This window comes from Orbicella franksi, chromosome 9, assembly GCF_964199315.1.
Source record: "Orbicella franksi chromosome 9, jaOrbFran1.1, whole genome shotgun sequence".
NCBI classification, from domain to species: domain Eukaryota; kingdom Metazoa; phylum Cnidaria; class Anthozoa; order Scleractinia; family Merulinidae; genus Orbicella; species Orbicella franksi.
The window spans coordinates 6,929,597-6,953,126 of record NC_138153.1 but is presented as its reverse complement, the minus strand read 5'-3'; the positions used below and the strand labels follow the sequence as shown (position 1 = coordinate 6,953,126).

At 39.5% G+C, this 23,530-nt stretch overlaps 1 protein-coding gene and 2 pseudogenes across 1 annotated transcript; all 3 read left to right on the top strand.

Annotated features, from left to right (window-relative positions):
• Positions 1–23,530, top strand: part of LOC145497507 (uncharacterized) — a 131,643-nt pseudogene that overhangs the window by 16,888 nt on the left and 91,225 nt on the right.
• LOC145497322 (uncharacterized) lies at positions 6,463–7,359 on the top strand. Its single transcript, XM_081477146.1, has one exon. The coding sequence runs from the start codon at positions 6,463–6,465 to the stop codon at positions 7,357–7,359; it is 897 nt and encodes a 298-aa protein (XP_081333272.1).
• Positions 8,568–11,606, top strand: LOC145497609 (uncharacterized; annotated as a pseudogene).

Sequence of the window (23,530 nt, the reverse complement as noted above, 5' to 3'; positions counted from 1 at the left end):
AGCCTATCTACCATGAAAATATGAGCGAAATCGAATTTCCGACCCTTGCCGAGTTATTTTCCATTTTTATGGACAGGGACTCTTAAAAGCTTAGCTGCATCTCAGCTTGTTTACATCATGTCATTGTTGCCATCTTCGCAATCTTATCTGAAAGAGATAAATTAACTTCTGTACAATTTTCCGTGGGATGGGAGAGGGAATAAAATTAAAAGAAGTGTGATGTTAAACGAATACAAAGATGCTGGATTAAAAATGTTAGACATTCGATCCTTCACTCATGCTCTGAATTCAAAATGGGTAATGAAGTATCTGGATGACAACAATCACGCAAAATGGAAACTATTTTTTGACTTTTTTATTAAACAATATGACGATAAATTTCTTCTGACTGGTAATTTGAAGCAAGCTGATGTAGCTGGTTTGAACATTCAGGACTCTTTTACCAAGCAAGCAATCGAAATCTGGTCAAATTTAATTCATGAAGAAAACCCAACACACTTCGGCAATGCGCCAATTTGGTACAACTCCCTTATAAGAATTGAAAACCGGCCAATATTTTATTCTGATTGGTCTCGTGCGGGAGGTAATCAGGCCAAAGACTTGCTAGATCAAAAGTTTGACTTTTTAAAGTATAAGGATTTTAAATCTCGCTACAAAGTTAATACCACCTTTTTAAGGTACTATGGTGTAGTCTCCGCCCTGTTAAAATTAAAAAAGTCTTTTCAGGACCAGGCTATGATGAACTCTGAAGACCAACTTACTCGTAGTCAAAAGTTACTATTGTCCTCAAGCTTTTGCAATAAGGCGTATAAGTTAATTGTCAAAAGAATCACTTCATCGCCTGATAAAAGCCAGAGTAAATGGATAGCTGACTGCGAAAACTACGAAAACTTCATAGAATGGGATAAGTCATATATTTTGCCTTTCTATTGCACGAAAGAAACCAAACTTCAGACTTTCCAAGTTAAGCTTCTTCACAGAAAAATTGCAACGAATGATCATCTCTATAAAATAGGTTTCTCTTTAACAGACATATGTACTTTCTGTGAACAAAAAAGAGGAAGCCTGATTCATCTCCTCTGGGACTGGGAATTCGTTCAAACCTTTTGGCAAAACATCCAACACTGGTTGATACAGCATCAGATAAAGCCACAGAACGTTTCTTTGACCCTACAAATCTGCCTGGGACTAGTTGATAGTGCAGAGGATATACTTCTACACCATGTACTTCTAATTGGCAGATATCACATTTATTCATCGAAAATAAAGAATACTCTCCCGAATTTACAAGTATTTTCACAAACTTTCCTTAAGTGTCAGGAAATCGAAAAATGTTATGCTTATAAGACAAACACTGTCAAGAAATACAATTCGAAATGGAATCTATTCAAATGAACTGTGACTTCAATCCACTTCTTTTCTTTAGCAGCTCCCCTTTTTGCCTTTCAATTCTTTTTCTAATTTTACTCTTTATTTTTCCAAAACCTTACACCTGGACTGGCGGCCTCCTTAGTAGTTTGTTTTTGTGTGAGTGTGTCCTTGTTCCTTTTGCCTTTTCTCTGTTGTTTCTTATCTTGTACATGCTTTTTATAATGAGCATGCTTCCCCAAATCTAGACACAATATTTCAGATCAACTAGAAAGAAAATCATTAAGTCGTTAAAAAGTGTGCACCAGCATTATGTAACAGCGTGTGGTAGCTAGTAAAAAAAAAAAAAAAAAAATATATATATATATATATATATATATATATATATATATATATATATATATATATATATATATTGTAATAAATAGCATTATTTTTTTTTCGTAGAAATATAAGTAATGTGAATCATTAAGTCGTTAAGAATTATACAAAAGTGTGCACCAGCATTATGTAACAGCGTGAGGTAACTAGTAAAGAAAAAAAATTGTAATAAATACAGGCGCGGATCCATACCGGTTTCCACCGTTTTACGGAAATCGGTCAGAATTTTCATGATAAAAAAAAAATCAATAGATATGTATATATTTTTAATAAAAGTAAAGTGCAAGATAAATCTCGAAAATAGTTGTGACATTTATTTTTTATTTATTCTTTTTTGCCAGTTATATTACCGGAAATAGACAAGGGTCATAGACACGTTCTGGCGGCCAAATTTTACAGCCGGGAAATCACTAGTCTCCCGACGCCGGTCACGCCATCACGTCATCGCCGCGGGCGTCTAGACCAAAATTAGATTTCCCCGGGCGATTTGTGCAATTCTGCTACTCGGTTAGTCTGTATGATCATTCAACGTCGTTGGACAACGACTTCAACAAGGGTGTGGAATACATAACAACGTCAAGATGTCACAAATTACTGACTACTTCAGGAAAAAAGGTTAGTTCGGGTCTTTGTTAATAATGGTTGGGCGTGGACAAATTGATTTTACTGAAAAGTTATTTTCGTTCGGTATGCACACGCCTGGCTGACGTGACACCCAGACGTGCTTGTCGGGACTGAAATTTGTCCTCTTTCTAATACTTGAACAAATGATTTATCTTTGCAGTGGAAACTCGTTCTGGCAATGGCTTTGAGGCGACTGAAAACATATTTCCGAAGCACGATGCTACAGACGAGATTGACAGGACTTGCCTTGCTGCACATTCATTACAACATGGACATTGACTTTGACGAAATAATTCGCAGATTTGCAAGGCTTCATCCAAGGAGAATGGAACTGGCAAATATATTGTCTGACTGACTCAAAAAGCCAGGAAATTAAAGGATATTTTAGGTAGTTAAAATTGAAAAAATTTCCCGGGGGAGCATGCCCCCGGCCCCCCTAGGGGCTTGCGCCTGATAAGGGTAGCAAGGCAAAAGTCCTTCGATAAAGTAAAAGAACAACGGAATCTGATAATAAAAGGAAAGTGTAGTTTGTGATTATTCGATCAGGTCTCTTCCTTTTCTTGGACCGGCGTAAAAATATTTCGATCTGTTTTGTGATTAAATATATATTTCGACTATATATAAAAAGTTGGAACCTCGGCTCCTGGCCTTGATTCAGTATAAGTTGACCTGGTTTATTGACAACTAGAACTGTAAGAAAACATCGTAAGATAATTCCCCTCGCCAGAAGTTTACCATCCGCATATTTGTCATTCGCAATTTTCCATCCGCAATGTTTCATCCTCATTTTTCCATTTTCAGTCCATGTGCACTTTTCCATCCTCATTTTTCCATGCGCATTTTTCCATCCTCATTTTTCCATGTGCCTTTTTCCATCCGCATTTTGTCATCCGCATATCCGTCATCCGCCATCTGCCAGACCCCTGAGTGACGATTAAAATCGCCGGTACTCGAAGTCCAGCGGTCAATCTACAAAATTCAAAATGGCGGACGAGTACTGAGTAGAAATTTCTGTATGGGTAATATTTAGAGTTTTTTGTTGTAAAACTACCTTCACTTCACTTCACTTAGCTTCTTTGTGCCTCGTGGCACATAAGGCCTCCACAGAATGCCTCCAATTTTCTCTGTTGGCTGCAGCAGCTCTTGCCTCATCCCATGTACGCCATCCTGCGCTGTTCCTCTCTCTCTCAACTGTTCTTCGCCAGGTGGTCTTAGGCCTTCCTCTCTTCCTTTTTCCTTCAGGTGTCCATGATAGGGCTATGTTGGTATGGCTGTTTCTCTTTTGTCGTAAGACATGCCCTATCATCTTCCATCTTCTCCTCTTAACCTCTTCACTAAGGAACTTCGTCTCTGCCTTCTCAAGGAGCTCTCTAGTGGTAACGTGATCTTGCCATTTTATTTTGAGAATCCTCCTGAGGCATTTGTTGTGAAACACATCTATTCGTTGGTCATCTCCCATGTTCATCTTCCATGTCTCACATCCATACAGTAGCACCGGTACAACTAAGGTTTTAAACAGTCTAAGCTTGGTCCTCTTCATGATGTTCCTTGAGTTCCATATTCTTTTGAGTCTGGCAAATGTCCCTCTCGCCTTGGACAGCCTGTTTTTCAGATCTTTCATTCCTCCTCCCTCCTTACAAATGGTAGCCCCCAGATAATTAAACTCCTCAATTTCGCCGATATCTTGCCCATCTACTGCAACCTTCTCCTGACTCTTCCCGTTGATCCTCATCACCTTTGTCTTTCCTTTGTTGATTGTCAGCCCGACCCGTCTTGCTTCCTCATTCATTTTAGTAGTCTTGTTCTGTATATGCTGTTTAGTAAAACTACCTTCATGCTAGGCATATTTAGGAGATATGTTTAACAGGACTGGCAGAGAACTTTACTTCTGTCGATATGAACACAGTTCTCCTGTAAGATCATCTCTGAAATGGGAGGAAACACAGTTCAATGGAGTGGAAGTGAATTTGAGTCAGCGTGAAGACAACCCTAACCTTGACGAGTTTTCTACGAGGTTAAAAGGTAAGTTCACGTTCTGTAAAAGAACAAAACTTGCAATAAACTTAAGATACACGGCATTCCGTAGAGCCATGTTGTGCCAGCCATTCTCTTTAATCTCATGCTGCTATGGTTCTTTGTCACATAACAAATTAAAAATAAATATTTTTTTTAGGTGTCACGGTATTTAGCACTGCTGTGCTAATTAGAGATACTATATATGAAGAAGGAAATATTGTTAATAATACTGTTCAAAAACTTTTTAAAAGCCATGCTGGTTGGAGGCTGACCAGTGAGCTATTGACAGGACACCGAGGAAATCCCTCCAGAGGGGCGGATTTGAACCTGAGACCTCCACATAACAAATTCGGCACCCTAACCACTGGGCCATGTCACCTTCTTCACGTGTAACTATCAATTATATAAGAATCAAATTCACTGGTTTGTAAAGTAGTTCTGAAGACTCTCTGAAGATCCATTGATTTCAAGTCTACTACACCTGCTGGTCTATACAAAAGTGGGATGGCCTGGCAGGATGGGAGATGGGTGACATGAAGAAATGCAAAATTAGGTGTTTTAGTTTTTAATGTTGTTTTATAGTGGCAATATTAACTTGGATTATATTGCATACTTATGAAGCGCCATATTGGACAATATTGTTATTCAAGTTATATTATTTTTAATAAATATATTGGGCTATGACAAATACATGAAAGGCTATTACAAATATATGAAAGGCTATGACAAATATATTAACGACTGTTACAAATATATTAAGGACTACCTCGAAAAAATATTTACGGCTATGACGAATATATTAACGCCTATCTAAATGAAGTTACTGCTATTGTGCCACTGTATTAATGGCCAGTAGAGTCAACTAGACAAAATGGCGGCGGAGGTGGACGATTTAGAGGCCTTTTTTTCTTCACTCGATTCCTTCGCTTTTTCGTCAAGCTCAGCGAAATCTACACAGTGATAATCTCAATGTTTTAGGGTATTTTGAGCGCAGGTTAGATGATCACGCCCACGTCATTAGATCCGTTATTCTACAATGCGAACAACAGAGCGCAAGCGAAGACTAAATTCAGCTGTTGGATTTGGTCCATGAAGAAGTCAACGGTTTAAATGATCAGGTCCAAGACTTGTGTAATACACGGAGAAACTTTGCTTCGGAAATGGGATTCTCGTGTCCAGTGGAAGTCTACAGGGCCAGGCAGGCCAAGATTTCACATTCCCGAAGAGGTAATCAGAGGATTACATGATGTTCATGGCGTTTGGATAGTAGTGGCCAAAGAAGCACGTGTTTCTTACAAAACAATTCTACGAAGGCGACATCAGTATTCCATGGCAGTTAGTAACACAACTGGTTCAAGAATCACTTACTCTGATATTTCAGATGCAAGACTTTGTGAAATTATTGGTGAAGTGCTTCAAGTATTGCCAAATGCAGGCGAAACGTACGTAATTGGGTCATTACGAAGTAGGGGAATGTGTGTTCAGAGGTGGCGTATACGGGAAGCGATTTTTACCGTGGACTCAGGTAGCCGTGCTCTCAGGCGATGTCAGGCAGTTGTAAGGCGAACATACAATGTTCCCTGCCCAAATGCACTTTGGTAAGATAAATTCAAATTCTTTAATAATTATCCAGATCCTGGAGATAACCCTGGATAGCCAACCGTAAAATTTACGGTGCAACGGTTTGTAAATAAATTACTCTTTGGCATTTCATGCTGTAAATGCGTTCAGTTAAGTGGGAATCTCCACTACTGTAGAACCTTTTAAAGCCCCCCCACCCGCTGTCGTGTCAATGTCATTGCTCTCAACAACTCTCATAGGATCGTGCAGTCAGATGTTCTTGATGCAAGCATAAGTGACCACAGCGTTGTTTTTTGTACCATCAAAGGGGGTGTCAAAAAACTACCGCCCAGGGTGTTCGAGTATCGCTGTTTCAAAAACTATGATAAAGATACATTTCTGAAAGACTTAAATTACGTTCCATGGTCTATTATTGAGAGCACAAATGACGTTAATGATGCCTTACACCTTTGGGAGAGCCTTTTCAAAAGCGTTGCCGACGATCATGCTCCGATGAAGACAAAACGAGTTAAGGGAAAACAGTCTCCTTGGATTACGAAAAAGCTTTTAGAGATACGGCGTGATCGTGATTACCATAAAAAGAAGGCGCGAATTTTAAATTCCAAGTACAACTGGCAAATGTACCGAAAGCTGAAAAACTGTGCAAATCGAGAGGAGAGAAGGCTTAAATCGGAATATTATTGCCGTTTAATAGAGGATGCTAAAGGTGAAAGTTGCAGGATGTGGAAAGCGATCAAAGAAACTCTTCCATCTAATCGCTGTGAAATTAACGCAATCTTTTCTGATGGGAAATTGCAAACTGATCCTACAAGCATTGCCGAAACTTTGAATAATCATTTCTCAAGCATTGGCAAGAAGCTTGCCAAAGCCTTTAGCGGTGCTTTGCCGGATCAGTGCTTTGCATGCAGCTCAAATTTTTCTTTCCAGCACGGAACAATATCCTTTGTTGAAGAGCAGTTGAGTCAGCTGAAGATCAATAAGGCCATTGGACTGGATAACATCAGTGCTCGCCTGCTCAGAGATTCAGCAAGTGTACTCGCTCGTTCACTACGATATATCATAAACCTGTCCCTGGAAAGTGGCCGATTCCCATCTTCATGGAAATGTGCTAAAGTAACTGCGCTCTTTAAGCAAGGTGACAGAAGTGACAAAGATAACTACCGCCCGATTTCTATCCTTCCCACCGTCAGTAAAGTGATCGAGAGAGCTGTACATTCTCAACTTAATGGCTACCTTGCTTCCAATAACCTTCTTTTCGTTAACCAATTTGGTTTCAGACGTGGAAGATCTACCAGTCTAGCTTTAACTCAGTTTACCGATGGGGTACTAGGAAATTTGGACGAAGGATTAGTTAACGGTGGTGTTCATCGATTTAAAGAAAGCGTTTGATACGGTGGACCATGGCATTATGTTAAAGAAGCTTAAAGCCATAGGAGTAACCAGCACTGACCTTGCATGGTTTGACTCTTATCTTTCATCTCGTTGTCAGAAAACGGTCATTGGTCAGGTTTCGTCTTCGACTAGGAGAGTGACGGTTGGTGTTCCCCAAGGGTCAATCCTCGGCCCATTATTGTTTACCATCTACATCAATGATCTGCCCAACGTCCTTAAGAACAGCAGCGTTACCTTGTTCGTTGATGATACTGCTCTATACTGCTCTTCAGAATCAGCTTATAGATTACAGACCATACTGAATCGTGAGTTGGACAGACTAGCACAATGGCTTTTCGAGCATAAACTGACTGTAAATGTCTCGAAATCTAAATTTATGCTCATCGATGGCAATAAGAAGCTGAATTCATTTAATGATGTCACTTTGTCAATCATGGATAGGAAGTTGGATAGAGTGAGTTCTTATCAGTATCTGGGCGTCATCATAAATGAGAATCTGACTTGGTCAGACCATGTAGAACACCTCTGTACCAAAGTGTCGCAAAGATTGGGTTTATTACGAAGAATTAAGTGTTTTCTTCCGAGGAACATCAGGGAACTTTTTGTTAAGACGACCATAATACCGTTATTAGACTATGCGGATGTTACATGGGGAGACAAAAACAATGTAATCCTGATGAATAAAATCCAAATACTGCAAAACACAGCTGCGAGGATTGTTCTTGACAAGCCAATGCATTCATCTGCTACAGAGGCACTCGTACAGCTCGGCTGGGAGAACATGAAGAGAAGAAGAAGTTTTCATCGCATGATTTTAATTTTTAAGGCCTTAAATGGTTTAATTGACTGGGATTTTAATTTTTGTAGTTTTAAAGATATTCATAGGTATAATACGACAAGTAAAGACAACATTTGTAAGCCTCAATCCCGTCGCTCCTGGGGACAAAAGCGTTTTATTTACAATGCTGTTAATGAATGGAACACTTTACCCGATGAAGTTAGGAACAGTATCAGTATTTTTAATTTTAAAAGTCAAATTAGGGGTATTTCTTAATTTTTAATTATCATATATATTTTTTTTTTTTTACTGTTTTCTATATTTCTATTAGTACAATGGTTAAATGTTACTATTATTTTTAATCTACTATTTCTTTAGCTTTTGCGATTTTATTTTTGCAGGGAAATCCCAGGAGGCGCAGAGTTAATGAAGCAGATAGAGCAGAACGATCTAGACAATGTGAGTGTACCGGGGTGTCTGCCAGAGCACAATGTTGTTGATAAGCCATCAATGATCACTTGGGGCACACGGAGTGATGGCAGTCTCATTGTTATACCAACCTCCATCATAACAGATGCTTACAATGAGATTGTTACATGGAGAAAGAATGTTTTTCTGGTGCCATATGGTAAAACCGGAAAGGAATTTATTGATCAGGTTACATCGCACATTAATGACTGGAATAGCAACTCTGATCAACAGCACATATCCTTGAAAGCAGCCTTTGTCCTTTTGGCTGTTGCACTTCAAAAGCCAAGCCCGAAATCTAAGACAAAAGACCATCAGGATTTCTTATCTAAGCGCCTTGCGCTCTGGAAGGAAGGGGAAATCAGCAAGTTGCTACGCGAAGGTAGAATGCTTCAGGGGCGTATTGGAAAGCTTAAGTCATTTGATCAACCGGAAAAATCCAAGATATTTGCTAAGCTTGTGCTCGAAGGACAAATCAATTCAGCGCTGCGTTTCCTTAGCGAAACATCAACAGGGGGCGTGCTGGAGCTAACGGATGACGTCATGGCCCAGTTGAAAGAGAAACATCCAAACCCACAACCAACAACGTTGGGCTCACTTCTCTTCGGGCCGATTAATGATGATATCCCTGAATCGGTGTACTCAGAGATAAATGGTGAGATGATAAGGGAGGCTGCGTTAAGAACAAAGGGATCAGGGGGACCATGCGGGGTTGACGCTAATGGTTTTAGAAGAATGATGGCTTGCAAATCCTTTAAACAGTCGTCTACAAAATTTTGCGAGGCAATAGCCACAATGACAAGGACTCTATGTACAACTTATATCGACCCTGCAACCATAGAGCCACTGGTGGCAAGCCGATTGATTCCCCTGGATAAAGGTGAAGGTGCAGTGAGGCCTATAGGGGTCGGCGAGGTGATATGAAGGATTATTGGAAAGTGTGTAATGAACGTTTCTAAGGGAGACGTGGTTGAGGCGAGTGGTGCACTCCAGCTATGCGCAGGTCAAAAGTCCGGCAGCGAGGCTGCTATACATGCTATGCATGCCATATTTGAAGCAGATGACACGGACGCGGTACTGCTCATCGATGCTTCTAATGCATTCAATGCACTTAACAGAGCAACTTCACTACATAATATCCGGGTTCTCTGCCCTGTAATTGCAGCATATGTCATCAATACTTACAGGAAGTCGGCACGCTTGTTTATTACCGGCGGCAAAGAGATCATTTCAGCTGAAGGAACAACAAAGTGTGCAGCCGCTGATCACAAGCCTGCAGGCGGCGTCCAGTATTAAACAGTGCTGGTTTGCTGACGATGCCTGTGGAGCTGGCTCTGTACTGGAAATCAAGAAATGGTGGGATGTCCTCAACAGCCTTGGCCCAGTCTTTGGCTATTTTCCCAACCCCAAGAAATGTTGGATTATCTCAAAGCCAGATAAAGAGGCAAGCGTGAAAGAAGTGTTCAAGGACACGGCTGTCAATGTGACGGTAGGGGGACAAAAACATCTGGGTGCGGTGATAGGTTCACGGGAATATCTAGAGGAAACGTTAGCGAGAAGGTGACCAACTGGGTCAGCGAGATTACCAAGCTGGCAGAGTTTGCTCTTTCTCAGCCTCAAGCGTGTTATGCTGCTTACACCTTTGGCCTCAAGCACCGATGGACCTATTTTTTGAGAACTTTGCCTGATATTCAAGAATTATTGGAGCCTTTGGAGAATGCCATATCTAAGGTGCTCATCCCTGCAATTACGGAGCATAGGTGCACTCGGCTGGACAGGGACATTCTAGCACTGCCAGTCCGTCTAGGGGGGCTTGGCATGACAAACCCGTGTCTTGACGCAAATCTTGAGCAATCTTCCTCCGTCAAAGTTACCATCCCGCTGGTCCAACAGATCGTGGCTCAATCCCATCAGATGCCGGATGATTCTTTGGTCAAGCCACTACAACAGGCAATGAGGAGTGAGAGAGCAACGGTGCTCCAAGACAGGGCAGAGCATATCACAGGGGTAGCCCCACAGAAAGTCCAACGGGCACTTGACCTTGCTGCGGAAAAAGGGTCATCTGTTTGGCTGACGGTACTCCCCCTTCGCGAAATGGGTTTCAATCTAAATAAGAGAGAGTTCCGCGATGCAATCAAACTGCGCTACGATTGGCCGGTCGATGATATCCCCTCCACCTGTGTATGCGGTGATGCTTTTACAGTGGACCACGCAATGATATGCAAGAGAGGTGGGTTCGTTACCCAACGTCACAATGAGCTGAGGGACTTAGAAGCCGAACTCCTGAATATGGTTTGTACCGATGTTGAGATTGAGCCTGTCCTGCAAGACATCTCGGGTGAACAGCTGGGAAGAGGTTCTAATCGAGCTCCAGATGCGAGATTAGATATTCATGCGCGCGGGTTCTGGGAGAACCAACGATCAGCATTCTTTGACGTGAGGGTTTGTCACCCTAATGCTGATTCGTATAGGGACCTAGAGCTCCAACAGATATACCGCAATCATGAGAACGAGAAGAAGCGTCTTTACGCGAGGAGGGTTTTGGATATCGAACAAGGAACTTTTACACCCCTTATTTTCACGTCAACAGGCGGCAAGGGAAACGAGTGCCTGCAATACCATTCCAGACTGGCGCAGCTGATCTCCATCAAGAAAGGAGAACATTATGCTAAAACAATCTCCTGGATAAGAGCAAGGACATCCTTCGCTTTACTAAGATCCGCACTAATCTGCCTAAGAGGTTCAAGAGCTAGAAGGAAAGCCTTTTGTGACTTTAAGAACATTGATATTGACGTTGAAACCCAGGAGGGAGCCATTATGTAAACACTGTTGAAATAGGTTTTAATAGTTTATTTCTTTTATTTACTTTTACCTCGTAATATACCGATATTGACGTTGAAACCCAGGAGGGAGCCATTATGTAAACACTGTTGAAATAGGTTTTAATAGTTTATTTCTTTTACTTACTTTTACCTTGTATATACCTTATTTAAAAAAAAAAAAAAAAAAGTAGTAGTAGTAGTAGTAGTATTAGCATTAGTTGTAGTAACCATGATATCATGACATATATGATATGACGATGATGATAATAAATTATTATTATTATTATTTTGATATTATTATTACTATTGTAATTACCGAAAACTTAAGGAACAACAGAATTTCTGAATTTTACCAGACACATGTAAGATTCAAGTTTGTATGGAAAAGTGCTCAATAAAGTTTGCTATTATTATTATTATTAATATTAAAAAAAAAATTATTATTATTATTATTATTATCGTCCTCACATAATGTTTGCTTATTATTATTATTATTATTATTATTATTATTATTATCATGTATTAAGCACCTTAGGGTTTTTTTGCTCTGATTCTGGTTTAGTTTCTCACTGAAAAACAATTATGTCAATTTTAGTGTCTCATCATTGTGCAAGTTGATATGCAACTCTGGTATGCAGTCAAACCTCTATAATGTTGCCAAATTTGCCACTCTCAGGGAAATGGCGAGTGGCTGCTTAAATAGAGGTTGGCCACTTAACAGGGGTTGGACATAAATTAGCACAAGGTGTGGTTAAAACTTCATTTTTTTTTTAATATGGACAAGTTTGGTGTCTTGTGAGCAATGCTGCACTTTTATTAAAGCCTATCAGAAGAAGGATTTGATCTCAAATTAACAATGGACTACTGTCTGCAGGGACAAAAATTTAAAGCTGTTCACCCAAATTAGTACTTTGAATATTTTAACCGATCAGGTTAATTGCTTGGTGTCCTTGGTCGACTTTGTGAGCATGGAAACACCAGTTTTAATGTTTTTATCAGTTGTCACGTTCTATTTCGGACTCTTTATCTATCATCCCATCTTGTAAAAGAAAGCCAAGCTACGTGTATTAAATTTTGGTGGCTGCTAAATAGAAGTATAGACAATAGAAAACCCTCATCAGGAAGACCAAAAGGTGGCTGCTTAATAGGGGTTCTATTATACAGTATTTTACTGACAATAATTTCAGGGGTTTGATGACTGGTCGTTTAATAAGGGGTGGCCACTTAATTGAGGTTTTGACTGAATTCTTAAGAATAGTTTCATCCTTGGGAATTGGGAGTGGGAGAGGCTTGTTCTAAAGGTGGGGAGTAGGGAAGCAGTGAGCCTCTTATGGCTTTTACTAAATTTTTATTTTTCTTTCCAGGCCGTCTTTATCTAGTACATGATACTGTGTAAGTGGCTGATAACATGGTGAATTTAAGCACATCCTGAAATTTCAACCTGGCAGGAGGGGATTTTGGTCAAGCTTCCAAAACATATCTTCTTGAAATGAAATTGGCGATTTCAGGGAACAGGTTTCAATCTGGCTGAAAATTCCAGTCCAGTTTCAGAAACCAAGACAATCAGGGTGAAAAAGACATTGTTATCAGGCAAAGGTGAAGTCTGTATGAACCTAGTGGCCCATCAGGCTGGGGCTTATCTCCAGTTTCTGAAGCATGAAGGGACTAGGAGTATTTCTACTCCCTGGTGGAGCTAGCCCATCGAAGGTGGGGCATGTCTAGTGATTGTGTTTTTAACAGTCGCGTTTCTTCTGATTGGTTTTAATAAAAGTGCAGCATTGCTCACAAGACACCAAACTTGTCCATATTAAAAAAAATTTAAGTTTTAACCACACCTTGTGCTAATTTATGTCCAACCCCTGTTAAGTGGTCAACCTCTATTTAAGCAGCCACTTGTCATTTCTCTGAGAGTGGCAAATTTGGCAGCATCATAGAGGTTTGACTGCATACCAGAGTTGCATATCAACTTGCACAATGATGAGGTTAAAGATATTGAAGAAGACTGTTGGTCACAACACTAAAATTGACATAATTGTTTTTCAGTGAGAAACTAAACCAGAATCAGAGCAAAACAACCCTAAGGTGCTTAATACATAAGAGCAATGTCATTGACATGACAGGGGGTGGGGGGCTTTAAAAGGTTCTACAGTAGTGGAGATTCCCACTTAATTAAATGCAATTGCAGCATGAAATGCCAAAGTGTAATTTATTTACAAACCGTTGCACCGTAAATTTTACGGTTGGCTATCCAGGGTTATCTCCAGGATCTGGATAATTATTAAAGAATTGAATTTATCTTACCAAAGTGCATTTGGGCAGGGAACATTGTATGTTCGCCTTACAACTGCCTGACATCGCCTGAGAGCACGGCTACCTGGGTCCACGGTAAAAATCGCTTCCCGTATACGCCACCTCTGAACACACATTCCCCTACTTCGTAATGACCCAATTACGTACGTTTCGCCTGCATTTGGCATTACTTGAAGCACTTCACCAATAATTTCACAAAGTCTTGCATCTGAAATATCAGAGTAAGTGATTCTTGGACCAGTTGTGTTACTAACTGCCATGGAATACTGATGTCGCCTTCGTAGAATTGTTTTGTAAGAAACACGTGCTTCTTTGGCCACTTCTATCCAAACGTCATGAACATCATGTAATCCTCTGATTACCTCTTCGGGAATGTGAAATCTTGGCCTGCCTGGCCCTGTAGACTGTTCCACTGGACACGAGAATCCCATTTCCGAAGCAAAGTTTCTCCGTGTATTACACAAATCTTGGACCTGATCATTTAAACCGTTGACTTCTTCATGGACCAAATCCAACAGCTGAATTTAGTCTTCGCTTGCGCTCTGTTGTTCGCATTGTAGAATAACGGATCTAATGACGCGGGCGTGATCATCTAACCTGCGCTCAAAATACTCTAAAACATTGAGATTATCACTGTGTAGATTTCGCTGAGCTTGACGAAAAAGCGAAGGAATCGAGTGAAGAAAAAAAGGCCTCTAAATCGTCCACCTCCGCCGCCATTTTGTCTAGTTGACTCCACTGGCCATTAATACAGTGGGCACAATAGCAGTAACTTCATTTAGATAGGCGTTAATATATTCGTCATAGCCGTAAATATTTTTTCGAGGTAGTCCTTAATATATTTGTAACAGTCGTTAATATATTTGTCACAGCCGGTAATATATTTGCAATAGCCTTTCATATATTTGTCATAGCCTTTCATATATTTGTCATAGCCTTTCATATATTTGTTACAGCCGTTAATATATTTGTCATAGCCTTTCATGTATTTGTCATAGCCCAATATAGTTATTAAAAATAATATAACTTGAATAACAATATTGTCCACTATGGCGCTTCATACATACTGCATGTCATTCAGATAGTATTCTACACTGGAAAAGGGTTAAAAAAAAATCGGTGTGGATGAAAGTACCAATTGCTCAGAGCTACCTGATACCTGTGGCATTGAATCATGGCTTCAGTTACCATCATGCTGTTGGTGACTATGCCATGCTGTTAAAATGGCTTCCAGGGAGGCAAAGTAAAGTACCACCTTATGCTAAACACCAAGTTGGAGTTTCAGGTAACTGTAATCAAAATTGCATTTTTCATTGAGAAAATTATGGGTTTAGCAAGTAGTCTGTCCATTCGTGTTTTTTCTTTTTTTGTTCACTTATGCCCATTATGCCGGCTGGCATGTAGGGCAGCAACAACTATGGGGACAGATTGGGGACAAAACCGATCATTAAATTTCGTGTCGAAGCTTCTTAATCCCATGGAAAATTTCTCCTCGCGTCGTGGTGTTCCACTCTTCGTGTCCAGAGGGCTGGAAGTCCTTCCCATAATGCAGCGCATCAAAGTTTGCGCGAGCTTTAAAAGTGTAAACATAACATTTTTTGTAGTCGGGGTCGCTCGCCGGTTTTCTCTTGACTGCTGCAGTGTACATGGTTATAATTCGTTGTTGTGTACTCAAGTTTTTGCCTATCACTTGTTCATGTTAAAAGGACAATGTAAGGTAAGATTTTAATGCTTGTTTATGTTTCTTCCAATCTTTTATCTTTGTCGGAAAAGTTCCCAATTTCTGCGCTTCGGCAAAATGGCTGTCATCCCCCAAAATGCCATATAAATCACGAGTGAGTGTCAAGTTATTCTCTGCGTGATGTGCAAAAGATCCTAAAAATCGCTGCTTCAATGTATCGAAGATATGAAAGTTGATTCATCGCGAATTACATGTAACTTCACTGTTTGATGCGTAAAAAAAACACGCACCGAGTCGAGTGTCTTTTCACTGGGTTCCTTTCGCCAAGTAGAAAAATGAAGAAGAAATCGTGCGAGCGTAAATATACTTTGGTGCTTGTTGCATGAGTTTTAAAGTTAGCTTTGGCATATAATATGCGAAAATCCAACTACACTTTCTTTAATGAAATGGGAAATGCTATTTAAGATGTTATTATGTTAGACATTACTATGGTTTTTCCTATTTTTGTCCGCCGGTATAACATTTCACTCACTCCCGCAAGATGGCCGCTTTCCCTGAAAAGTGACATGTAAACAATGACTTGCAGCCGAAATCAAGTTGGAGTTATTTGGCAACAACTAATAAAAATCAATTCTCCGATGTTTGATGTCCCTCAAATGTCAATGAGCTTAAATTAACTTCAAGTCTATAAGCCCAAATTAAAGCACTCAATTTCTGATCTACTGTTTACATTTGCTGCAATTGTTGCAAAAAAAAAAAATGTCAAATGTTGTTGTTTATAGTGGTCAATGCGCTTAGCTACACCTAGCTATTTCACAGGCATGCCACTTTAAATGAAGGAAACAAATATATCAGCTAAACGTAATAGGCTTAAAAATCCCAACCGGGGGGAGGCAGACCAGTTGGCTATTTACAAGCATGACCGAGGAGTTGAACTAGGGTCTACCGAGAAACAACTCCAGCTAAGTGGTCAGAGCGGGGCTTGAACCCGCCCCCCCGGATTTCAAGTCCGGCACCCTAACCACTCGGCCACGCTGCCTCCGCAAACATTGAATGCATGGCCATATCACGCGATCACGAAAACACTCTCTCCGTAGACCATAATTCTAAATGGAGAAAGGTCATATGAGACCACCTGTAAATGTGTCTTCCATCAGAAAGTTTCTGAATATATGCAATTTTTGAATGCTCAACATGTATATACGTAACAACCAGTAATCACAGATTATGCTCCAAGGATAGATCGAATTTCTGCAGTTATTGTAAAAAACGTTTTCGAAACCTGTCTCAAAACACATATTTCAATTTGTATTTTTCTATAGACGTTTGTGCGGCCGTTGACAACTTACGCTGAAAAATCAACTTTTTAATTCGACGGCTTTCCAACAGAATTTTAGTGTATGCAATCTCTCTTGATTTCCACAGTTACTAAATGGTGCATCCGTCATTACTGATTTGCGTACCAATATTTTTGCCAGACCAGTCATTTGGTATTAATTCATTTCAACTGAGATCAATAAAGGGAACTTGACCAAATACACTTTATTTTAGTAGATTTTAATGTCTCTCAGTAATGGTAATTGCCTGAGAATTGTAAGTGTTTCTCGCTAAAGTTGTGAAAATACCGACAACACGAATTCACATGCAGGGTTGCCAAAGGGGTTGTCTGGAAAACCCGAGTAGCGAATAGTCGCGAATAGCGAATAGTGCGAACAGTACGAATAGTCTCGAATAGTGCGAATAGTGGCGAACAGTCTCGAATAGTGGCGAACAGTCGCGAATAGTGGCGGATAGTGGACAAATAGTGGCAAATAGTGGGGAATTTGGTACCCAATTTTCCCGCTAAAAAGCATAGATGCTTATCAGTTCAAAAGGTGTTTCTAAACGTAATTTCTTCTGTTTTCACCGCTGCAAAAGCGTAGATACGTCTTTATTAGGTTATCCTTGTGTTTTCTGTTTTCTTACTGTCAGCCCTAGCCTAAGTCCTGAGAAGAAAAGGTAATAAATTCACTGAAATTCTCATGCTTGTTTGGATACTTAATTAACGCAAGATGTTACTTAGATGTTGTTGTTTTTATAACCGGTTATCAGAGCAGCTCGTTTGTGTCTTTTCAGTTGATAAACTAATCACAGAGCACTTACCTCACATTCGTATTCTATTGTGTTTTTTTTTCACGTGATCAGTTTCAACGAACCCAGATCAGTGCTGACCTAAATCGGTGACTATTGACGACTATTCGCCTCTATTCGCTATTTGCTATTCGAGTTTTTTTAGACACCCTGCTAAAGGTCGGGAAATGGTCAGGAAAAAGACATTTTCCCCATGAAAAAGGATTTGTTAAAAACTTGTCAGTCAATGAATGGGTGGAAAGGAGGGCTACCCCCTGAGGGCAAGCTAGAAACAGTTACTATATCTGTTATTTATTTGGTTAGAGAAATTTTATTTTTATCACAGTAGCAAGGAGTGACAGGCCTGCACAACTTCTAACAATGGAAACTTTTGTACCATGTAATATATGACCCCTTTATAGTTTTGCTCTTACGAGTATGTCTTTTAGGGATTTACCTCTTTTATACGATATTAGTGGTGGCTCCTTGCTAATTCCTAAAGGGGTCATATATTACATGGTACAAAAGTTTCCATTGTTAGAAGTTGTGCAGGCCTGTCACTCCTTGCTAATTCCTACTAAGGGAAAGTCAGAGAAAAGCATTGTTCTGGACCTCTAGTTTTGTCTCTGACTCAAATCCTTGCATTGTGGGTAACAAATCATGTTTGGAATTCAAGACAAAATTGATGTTAAATACATTTATCAGAATTATTTTTGATATGTTTATATTTTTCGCTTTTACACAATTTTACAGTCCCAGTGTTGTCACCAAATAGTCCGAGCACGCCTTCCGTGCCTATCTTGGTGAATACCTCACACCTTAATTTTTCAGGGCTTGGCTCTGTAAAATGCCAACACAACTGAGAATAAGACACGTTGTGTATTTAAAATGCGGTGATGAATTTCAAGCTCCCGAAGACACATGTTCAGTCTTTCCTTGGGCTTTTTAGTGACATCACAGAGGACTTCAAGAGTCAACTTCTTGAAAACTATTCAACAAATTTCATTTGAAATACCTGTACTTGTTTAGAAGAAAATAACTGGCGACTGAGTGCGTGCCTTATTTGATATTTTTTAAATTGATATCATTGTATGCTCTATTGTTTGACGCACAGAAATCTCAATGAAATATTCTAATGCAGCAAACACTTTTCTAGTAGGTGGAATGAATTTTAATCGTGTACGTAAGGAGGTCTCAAAGGACATCCCGTTCATTTTGGTGTCAGAAACCGTCGTGTCATGTGAACGTGAACCAACATCTTCGTCGATGTACGAACTCCCCTTCGCAGATAAGTATACGTTTTCGTTTTCTCTTTTCATGTCCTTTTCATGTTCAGCTTTTCGCTTCGTTTCGCTACGCCTGTGCTTTCTCGCAGTTTAGTGGTTTAGTACAACTATTTCGTTGAGCAATTTTTTACGTCCACACAGTGAAAAAATTGTTGAATACTGGGAGGGTGTGAAACTTTCGGAATAAAGAATTACTAAGTTCGTGTAGACAAACACATCGGAATAGCAGGTTTGAAAGTTTCTTATTGAATACCACATTTCAGAAATAAGTTAATTTACTAGCTCTCTCGTTCGTCGTTTTTGTACCTGTTTTATGTTGTCCACGGCGCGTCTGAATTGCAGGTCACATTCCACAGGTCAGAGCACAGGTCACTGTGCTACAGATAAATAAGCAGCACCAAGATTCAGTCTCTTAGCCCTAATTAAACCTAGCACTCTGCGAAAATGTTGATTTAGATCGAGGGGAAACTTTTGGCATAGTTATTCATCAGTAGAGTAGGGATTTCTACTCTTGACCTGTGGAATGTGACTTGTGTTTTAGACCCGGCTTGTTGTCCATTGCTCTGATGCTCTGAGTTGCTAAGGGTATGAAGATCTGACTAACTTAATATCAACAGTTTTAAAGTTACGTCAATAATATTTCCTGAGCATTTAAATCATTTGATTATGCAGGAACAGTTGGTCTCAATACAATCGCTGAGCTAACTGCTCGTGAAGGTTTTAATTGGGGTTTAATTTAGTCAGTTTTACTTTGGGAGGGATTTTGTTGAGTTGTTATACAGCCATCTTTTTCCTTTACTTCAGGAGTGATTTCTGATACATTTTCGGGTAAGTAATATCAAAATATTGCGTTAGAATTTCAGACATAAAGGCAGATTTGTGTTGTAATTGTCTTTGTGGTTATTGTTCATTTATCTTCATGTTTTCATAATGGTTTACATTTTCGTGAAATCAGAAATTACTTGACGAATAGCACCAATTTTGAACAAACTTGCTTTGAATTCTGGCGAGAACATTAAAACTACCTCACTTCAAATAAAATAATTCTAGGAGAACATTAAGAAATTTGTTAATGCAGGCGATATGGACAGATGTTACGTTATATGGCCGGTTTCTAACTACCGACCAGATTGACCTACTGAATATATTTTTTGACAGTTTTCTCTCTCCTTCTGGCACCAGACGAACAGAGGGGTATCCGAAGGAAATGTAACCATTATGAGCAGCCGTGTTCAGCTTTGGAGCTCCGTTCTCTCCTTATCAGCCTCTTGATGTTGCGATCAACCCCAATTTCAGGTAAATTCTAGGTTTTGTTTTATCTTTATTTTACACGTATCATCTGACCTTGTTGCAAAGTCTGATTTAAAAGTTGTAACTAAGATAGCTATGACGATAAATGCATTGTTATGGTTCAGTTTGACCCTTGGTACAATTTTGTAACTTTTTTGTTCTAGTGTATGATAAAAATCTTTTTGGATTGCAGGTTGTAGTTATTGGGCTCTAGCGTAACCTGGAAGTTGACTATAGGAAATGACTGATTTCAGATAAGTACATCGTAGTTTTGTTATTTGTTCGTCGTTTTCCTGGTAAACGATTTAATTCAGAGCAAGATTGATCGAAATACAATATACCACCAGAATCCCAGACCTGACACGTTTGTACGCAGTAAATTTTCTAAGCGAAAAGAAAGCCAGTCATCACTATAAAATGCATTTCTCTAGTCTCTTGCAATTGATTTCAGGCTAGCGAATACAATGTAATATGCCTGAAAATAGCAACATCGCACAACTGCAAGACTGTTCTATTGAACAAAAGGAGATTTACTTCATTTACTGACATTTCCTCTCTTTTTTCCAAGGTTGAACACAGAGTACACGTGCATTGAAAGAAAAAGCGGCCATTTTGGATTGTGGTGTTTTACCCTTCGCTTGGATGCAAGCAGACGACATCTGAAAGATCTTATAGTCAGATAAGCTTGTTGTCATTTGATTATTACTTGGCTTCACACTAGAAGCTAAGTTAGTTTCAAGAAAGCAGTTGACTCAAGTGCACTTGAAAATCTCAAGTCGCACTTTAGAAAATTTGGCATCACACCTGATGACAAAGTATATTACTTGAGCATTTTCGCAGAAAAATAACTCATACATATTACAAATGCGATTGTTCGGCAGTAAAATCGTGAAGAAATGCATATCGTTGCTTTGTTGCTAAAGAGAAACACAGCAATAGCAGCAAAACAAAGGAACAAACGACATATTTCTGTATTTCTCTAGAGTGGCTCAACAACGCGGTTTTCGGCAAAGAAACTGCTGTAGGGCTTTAGCTAACCTAGGAAATGTGTTTCCGTGTGACTCGTCCAATGTTCAACAGAGTTGTGCGATTGCAAAGAAATGACCTGGTTGAAACTTGAAACAGCAGCTGGTTTGTAATTTGCAGAAGAGCATTTTCTGTGTCGGATGATATGAAAACCTATGGTTAAGGCTGTCTATGAAAATGAAATTCAAGCAAGTTGTTTACTAGTATCGGTTCGTTCATTAGAACTGTAGCAACGCTGCACACCGCCTTCAGTTGGCTTCCATTTCCTATTGGTCAAGTGTGCTCTCAAGTGTGGTGTAGACCATACTTGGCGGCGTACTTCGGCTTCTTTGAACTACGAACGTTTCCATGGTCACTAAGTTAAGTCCAAGAAAGCACATTTTACCCCTTCACAATCAAAGTAGGTTCCAAGTGCACTTAGATTATACTTACAAGCTCTAGTGTGAAGCCAAGTACTTTCTTAACTATTCTGCCTTATACCATTTACAGTATCAGTCCATGAAAGAAAATAATTAATTTCTTTCAGATCATGTTGAATACATCCTGAGGGAAATAACCTAATGAACTGTCTTCCTGTAGCAAAAAATAATAATTTTATACTGCTTTGTGCGCTTTCAAACGCTGCCTGAATAGCATTTATGCTTTAAATGTCTCTATAAACCGCTGGCTCCGCATTGTTTTTGACCAAATTCCTAAACCTGACGCAATTTAAGTCAGTATATCAAAGCTTCCTCTTTTCTTTTTCATGAAGGTTTTAAAACAGATATGCTGAGAGAAAACAAGTCCATTTTGTACGACAGTGCGTGGCTCTAATGTTCTTTGGTACAACGTAAGTATTGCAAACATCTTGGTTCAGATAGACCAGATATTATCTTCGCAGTTTTCTATTCATTAACTGAGAAATGTTGTCTAAATGTACCGCCAAAAGCTCAGCAGTGACATTAAAATATTTTTTGCCGGTGTTAAAAATTTATCTGCAACTTGCCTCACTTGGTTTCTGACAAATTTATGAAACGAAGGACTGAAAATTTGCCAATGCAAGAAAAGCAACTTTGTTTAGCTCTTGGACTCAGTGGTTTCAATGAGTAGTTCACTGCTTGCTAATAGCTGGAAACGCTTTTTCTCTACAATAAGTCCAGCACCTCAAATTTTCCGTTTTTTCGGTTTCAGTCCAAAGTTAATAAAATCTCCTTCCATGTCAATACATTTCAAGGTATCTTGCAAAGAAATTCTTTAACCATTTTAATGTCCTCGGCAGAACCAGGAAGTTTGTTTGAGATTTGCGAGTCAACAAAAATTTAGTGTTTTCTTAAATAATTATACCTGATAGTATTGATATCTGCTTTAAGACGTCACTGCAGAATTGTCTGTTATTAAATTTATAAACACGTCTCGAATTTGTTGCTGAAAAAAATAGTTCGTTTTATGTTTTTAAAATCTCCTTTTTTGCCAGGTGAACTCGGATATTGAACAGAACGTGTGGCCATTTTGGATTGCAGTGTGTAATTCTCGAACGCTGGTGCACTATGACATATTGGAAAAATCTTAATTCAGATAAGTTCACCCTTTCCTTATTTTACTTGAATTTGTCGTCGACCATTTTAATAGCGGAGCCCCATACTCATATAGGAAAAAAAAAAAGAAACCTATGAGTTGATTTTCTCATGGTTATCATGGCTAGCGGTATTGCTCGTGGGCGCGTGCGCACGACGGCGACGACGGCGACAGAGTTGCCCAACATGGCGGCCATACTCCAAATAATAGGTTGACAGACATGCAGCCTTGGTTTACCGTGTACTTCCTTGATATTGGACATCCATGTTATGATAAAGTGAATGTATGTAATAAAGTGATGTATGTATGTATGTATGTATGTATCAATTGACACCTGTCAAAACAAGGTATCCGCTGACCAGTATCACGTGACCATATCGCGGGCTCAAGTTTACAGCTCCTCGAGGTCACGTGTTTTTTGAAGTTGAACGCTGACCAAGTGCTGGTTATCGATTGGATCGCGGGCTCATATTAGGTTAACTTGTTGGAAACAGGGCAGGATTTCTGGGAAGTCGGTTAACGCTAACCCAGGATTAAAAGTTAACCAAATTATAACTTTTTCCTCTATACAAATGTGTTTTGCTGTTTTGTTTTGTGCATAGGGTGATTATTAAAACTCAAAGCAGAAGGCCAAACAATATGAAGAAAACCTCACCGCAAAGTTACTAAACTCAAATCAAAATTCTATCTTTTTCTGAGTTAGCTTAATCGGGCTTTGAGCAACCCGGCCCAGGAGTTACGCTTTTAGGCTGGCCTAAATCTATATATGAACTGTGTCATTCCAAGTATCATGTAGATAAATCTAATCGGGATTGGTGAAAGATGAAATTTTGATCCTGTGGTG

Excerpts from the sequence above, each read along its gene's own strand:
- LOC145497322 (XM_081477146.1), top strand. The coding sequence starts at position 6,463 with ATGAAGACAAAACGAGTTAAGGGAAAACAGTCTCCTTGGATTACGAAA.